Genomic DNA, 6,453 nt, shown 5'->3' with positions numbered 1-6,453 from the left:
CCTGGACTTCAGATTGATGTACCTGTACCATGGCTCTAACTGAATAAGCTACCCGGTCAACAGAAAGATTCAAACCCTGGACTTCAGATTGATGTACCTGTACCATGGCTCTAACTGAATAAGCTACCTGGTCAACAGAGGTGCTTGGGCCAAACTGAGCTACAGTTATATTTAAATAGAAATTAAGGGGAGGTTATACTGTATTTAGGAAAAACCACAATACACTGGGACAGGGATCTTTAAGTGATATCATTGAACACCTACCGGAGATCTACTTTGACGACCCTCCATTCACCTTTCAATTTTCTACAGATCTGGTTAGCCAGTGTTGTTTTACCTAAGCCTCCCATTCCACGGATGCACACACCTGGAAAAAAAATAATATTTATCATGTCTACTGCATAAGAATGTCACTAAAAATTTACTTTCAAATTATTACCACGACTCATCAGCTTAAACAAGAATTTCAAAGGAGTGGAAGTGTCGCCTGGACAGGCAACTCTAATGAGATTATGAAGACAGGATCTATTTTTCTCCCACACCTGACAGATTTATCTCCCGTTTTGCCGGTGCTAGATTTATCTGTCTCCACCCTAGGGTTGAGACGGGGGGATTCCCCTATTCATAACAATGGCATGACGTCACTTCAACAATACAATGACGTCACGTCAACAATCCATCAACAAATTGCCTGTATGTGTTTTGGGTCCATGTTTACCTTTATTTCACATTAAAATACTGTTAGACATGGGAGAAAAATAATCAATCGCTACTGGTTGTGTAAGATAGAGAAATCTCAACCCTCAGACTAAGATTTTTTGTCCAGAACCCGGCAAGCCTCGTTCTGGACAAAAAATCTTAGCCCGCGGGTTGAGATTTCTTTATCTTACACAACCAGTAGCGATAGATTCTATTAATATTAATGGTGACTTCGATCAACCCCAGGGATGTAGAGTTATCGCATGGAAACCTTGTTTCAGGCGACACAACCAACATGGATGCAGATGTTGACAAAGTAATACCTATATGAGAAAAGTGCTTCGGTTTGAAGTTTTGAGTTTGATCGGCCCAAGGAAACTGGACTTATTGCATAGAAACAGTTTTTTTATTTATAGTAACTAGTGACCTTGACCTTTGGTTAGAGGTCAACATGCACACCTGTCAAGATTACAGGTTTGAGGTCCACATGTACACCTGTCAAGATTACAGGTTTGAGGTCCACATGTACACCTGACCAGAAAACAGGTTTGAGGTCCACATGTACACCTGTCAAGATTACAGGTTTGAGGTCAACATGTACACCTGTCAAGATTACAGGTTAGAGGTCCACATGTACACCTGACCAGAAAACAGGTTTGAGGTCCACATGTACACCTGTCAAGATTACAGGTTAGAGGTCCACATGTACACCTGAGCAGAAAACAGGTTTGAGGTCCACCATGCAAACCTCTCCAGATTACAGGTGAATGGTCCACATGCACACATACACACCTGCAGAGAATAAATGTGATTGGCTCACACATACACACATGTTAACAGTACAGGTAATTGTAGCTCACATACATTACTGTACAGAATAAAGTTTAGATGTTCACAAATAAACATTACAGTCATTGTCTGCTGGATAACCAAACTTCTCAAAGAGAATTTTAAACCACTTAACAAACAAACAAACATACACATCTGAATGCATTACAGGTGAGTGCATGGTGCACACATCCACACCTGTATGTATTACAGGTAAAAGGTGCACACATCCACACCTGTATGTATTACAGGTGAGTGGTGCACACATCCACATCTGCATGTATTACAGGTAAGAGGTGCACACATCCACACCTGTATGTATTACAGGTGAGTGGTGTACACATCCACATCTGTATGTATTACAGGTAAGAGGTGCACACATCCACACCTGTATGTATTACAGGTGAGTGGGGTACACATCCACATCTGTATGTATTACAGGTAAGAGGGGCACACATCCACACCTGTATGTATATTACAGGGAAGAGGTGCACACATCCACACCTGTATGTATTAAAGGTAAAAGGTGCACACATCCACACCTGTATGTATTACATGTAAGAGGTGCACACATCCACACCTGTATGTACTACAGGTAAGAGGTGCACACATCCACACCTGAATGTATTACAGGTAAGAGGTGCACACATCCACACCTGTATGTATTAAAGGTAAGAGGTGCACACATTACAACTATACAGAAAAGAAGACCCATGGACCTTAATAGTCAACTGAGTTAAAATTTAATTGTTACTTGTTAATGTGATGTAACAAAGATAACCGAAAACAACTTTCTGAATTGGCTTTTACAAAATGATATTGAGCGTCTGTCTAGAGTTCAGAGAGTCCCCGGTTCAAACTTTGGCCTGGCTGTGCATTTTTCCATCTCCTGTTACAGTAGTGCCTGTGCCCAGGGTGGGGAATGGGCAACCTGGGAGTAATGAAAGTCACAACTGTGATAAAGCACCTTTGGACCTTTCCATTCAGGAAGAGGATTTGATTCTAGCATATCAGAGTATGATGAAGAAGATTGTTGGAGTTTCAGTCAATTTGAATACTTTTGGCGTTCACGTGAAGGCCCTGGGAGTTTCATCTTGAGTATAGACTCTGATTCCCACCATGGGCTTATAATTACAAACAGGTTTCATCAAAATCTGACAGACTGTTTCTGAGGAGATGATGAACATAATTGATTGTTTCAGGTTTTGCAATAAGTGACACCCTATGAGCCTCCCTGGGTAAGTCAGCTCCTTTTTGAGTAAATTCTGAACCTCGTCATCAAAGCATAGCGGAAAAGTGGTGAAAATCCACCTGTATGTTTCATAGAGGAAGTCTTTTGAAAGTTTTGCACTTTGTGACTCCTTATGGCCCCACATCTCAGCCCCCTGGGTGAACATGCAGCCTCATCTTTAGTCTATATTGTGATCCCCATCTTGAGCTTATGATTACCAATTAGACTCCTCCAGATCGGACAGGTGGACGGACGACACAAGATGAAAGGCAATTGCTCAGGTGACCTAATAAAGGAGAGTGGTTCACACATACACACCTGTACAGAATACAGGTGAGCAAGACACAGATACACACTAGTATAGAATACATATGAGTAGCCCACACCTACACACCTGTACAGGTGAGTGAGACACACATATATACCAGTAGAAAATACAAGCAATTATAAGTGATACATACTTAGGCAGATTACAGGTGTTGTGTTTGTACCATCTCACATACCTTTGTACTTATTTCTGTCATCCTCAAACATCTTCACAATGTCGTCAATGTACTTTTCCCTACCAACAAAGTTCTTGTTCTCCTCTTCATCTTCCATCTCAGCCCTCTGGCATTCCTCCAGTTTTTCCCTGTACCCCCTGAGGACCTTGTCCTGGCACACTGTCCCCATATCTGTGTGTACATTTAGCTGCTCCATGACTGTGATCAGAAAATCCAACATGTTCAGCTTTGTCAGTTTACCCTCCAGCCTATCAAAATACTCCTGTCCATTCTGTGGAGGGAGATTTCCTCCATGTGTATGCATGTATGTCTCTGAACATTCAAGGACCTGGTCAAATACAAGAGGGCTGGTGTCAAATTCTTCTATAAGGTCGTGTCTTATTATGTCCCAGCTCTGAACCTTAGTCCTCCCCAAAGCCGCCATATTTATTTTTTTCTTTCCTTTTTCACTTCGTCCTAGATTAGCATCTGCAGCCTAGTCATTAAAATGTTTCTTGTTCTGTCCCCTTTTATCCACCTGAAGTTAAAACAAAAAATAGAATCAAAACCTAGCCACAAAGAAAATACAGTGTAATTAAGAATTCACTGTGTTTATGTGGTATGTAAGTAATTAACATGTCACAGGGTTTATATGGTCTGTATGTAATTAACATGTTACTGGGTTTATATGGTCTTTATGAAATTAACATGTCACTGGGTTTATATGGTCTGTATGTAATTAACATGTCACTGGGTTTATATGGTCTGTATGTAATTAACATGCCACTGGGATTATATGGTCTGTATGTAATAAACATGTCACTGGGTTTATATGGCCTGTATGTAATTAACATGTCACTGGGTTTATATGGTCTGTATGTAATAAACATGTCACTGGGTTTATATGGCCTGTATGTAATTAACATGTCACTGGGTTTATATGGTCTGTATGTAATAAAAATGTCACTGGGTTTATATGGCCTGTATGTCATTAACATGTCGCTGGGTTTATATGGTCTGTATGTAATTAACATGTCACTGGGTTTATATGGTTTGTATCTATAATTTGCATTATGACATGCTTATGGTTTATACATACATGTATATTATATGTAACCTGGTTTATATGGTCAGTTTATTATTTTTATATATAACATGTTCCTGGTTAATATGATCTGTATGTAACTTATATACCTGACCTGGTTTTATGTGTTTTTTATGCAATTAGTGTTTAAAATAATACAGTGTTTGTGTATATCTTTTAATGTTAAAGGTAGGTTTCTACGTCTCTGATTCTAAGAGCATGACGTAATATCAAATATGTTGTCTATAGCAACATGTTACTGGGTTCGTCTTTATTTATTATTCATATATATATACGTACCTTCTGGCGTTTTTACTCCAAACATGCCTTACGACTAGTTTTAGCTAGGCCCACTGAAGTAAAATATTACTTTGTTTAACGCAGTAACGATCAATATACATGCAGAGTCACGGGCGTCACCCACGATTGAGATACTTGATCATTGGCCCATTCGAATTCTGTATCGAATGCACCTCAATTATTTAAAAAGGCCACACATATATATATAGACATATGCATACTGTAGCGAACAATTTTGCGCATGGATGATGCCACGTGATTATACTCTGTCCTATAATTTACTTTTTAATAGACAATTCCAAACGACGCAATAGGCAGACTAGGGCCTTATTGGCTCCACATTACTGATCTTCGATCCGGACGCTGCATGTCACCAGCGCTCCAGCACCATGTCTGCAGACCTTGTAAGTACCAGTACTTTATATACGGTATAGTAGGACAAAGTCATTGATGTTTATTTTAAAATGTTTTCTGCTAATTGCACAATTACATTAGTATAAACATAGAAGTAGATATTAGAGTCATTTCATGTTGTAACATGCACGTGTGCACAGCTGAATAAACTACAGTACATAAATGATACCGATTGGTAGCATCAGAGACGTATAATACATGTTATATACTTCTGGTAGCATTGATAAAACTGACAGTTCTACCAAGTATAAAACAAGATTAAGCAAGTCAAGAATCTGCAGATCTACAACTACGCAAAGGGACAGAACAGGTTGGGCACAAAGGCGCATATGGGCAATAATCCTGCATTTGGGTAACATCTTTGTATGTTATGGTTGAATGCACTTCGAATTTACTTTCACTTTCCTATATAAAAAATCAAAATTTTGTACTTCACTTACGTTATTGAAAATCGCCATATCTATTGGTTATTACAAACAACTTTTGGTTGAACAGTTTTCGGTTTTGAAAGTATTTCACGACCTTTGAAGCCTTAGAAAAGTCGGGACATCTAAAATCACGAAAATGTCAAAACACGAAAAAACGTTCAACCAAAAATTGTTTATAATAACCATATTAATAGCGATTTTAAATAAAGATAGTGAAGTACAAAATTTTGATTTTTTTTATATAGGATAGTGAAAGTAGATTCGAAGTGCATTCAACCATAACATACAAAGATGTTACCCAAATGCAGGATTATTACCCATATGCGCCGTTGTGCCCAACCTGCAGAATACTTCGGTTCCCATCAGAGACGTATATAACGTCGCTGGTCCCATCAAAAGACTCTTTCACACTTACGTAAACATATCTTGCTCCAGAAAACTGTCTGTTAAAATAACATAAATCTGGTGTTTGTGCTAAATACTTAAACACATGCACACATCACTGTGTGGTATACTATACTTACTGATACAGACACATCAGTGTGTGGTATACAGTACTTACTGATACACAGACATCACTGTGTGGTATCACTGTGGTATACAGTACTTACTGATACACAGACAATACTGCGTGGTATACTATACTTACTGATACAGACACATCAGTGTGTGGTATACAGTACTTACTGATACACAGACAATACTGTGTGGTATACAGTACTTACTGATCCGAGGACATCACTGTGTGGTATCACTGTGGTATACAGTACTTACTGATACACAGACAATACTGTGTGGTATACAGTACTTACTGATACACTTACATTGCTGTGTGGTATACAGTACTTACTGATACACCTACATCGCTGTGTGGTATACAGTACTTACTGATACACCTACATCGCTGTGTGGTATACAGTACTTACTGATACACAGACAATACTGTGTGGTATACAGTACTTACTGATACACAGACATCACTGTGTG

General features: G+C 38.9%; 1 protein-coding gene across 1 annotated transcript in view; it reads right to left on the bottom strand.

The window, feature by feature from the left end:
• The window catches only part of LOC110454316, a 32,014-nt gene extending 27,235 nt beyond the window's left edge, over nucleotides 1-4,779 (bottom strand). The window contains exons 1-3 of the mRNA XM_021503763.1: nucleotides 4,625-4,779; nucleotides 3,262-3,778; nucleotides 265-367 (exon numbers count right to left, since the gene is read on the bottom strand). Of these exons, the coding sequence (XP_021359438.1) occupies nucleotides 265-367; nucleotides 3,262-3,685 (527 nt within the window). The 5' untranslated portion in view covers nucleotides 3,686-3,778; nucleotides 4,625-4,779. The remainder of the gene's footprint in view (nucleotides 1-264; nucleotides 368-3,261; nucleotides 3,779-4,624) is intronic.
• Between the last annotated feature and the right edge of the window lie 1,674 nt (nucleotides 4,780-6,453).

Source organism: Mizuhopecten yessoensis, unplaced genomic scaffold (assembly GCF_002113885.1).
Source record: "Mizuhopecten yessoensis strain PY_sf001 unplaced genomic scaffold, ASM211388v2 scaffold7763, whole genome shotgun sequence".
Taxonomy (NCBI): domain Eukaryota; kingdom Metazoa; phylum Mollusca; class Bivalvia; order Pectinida; family Pectinidae; genus Mizuhopecten; species Mizuhopecten yessoensis.
Note: the sequence above shows the minus strand (reverse complement) of the source record. Positions and strands in the feature narration are given on the sequence as shown.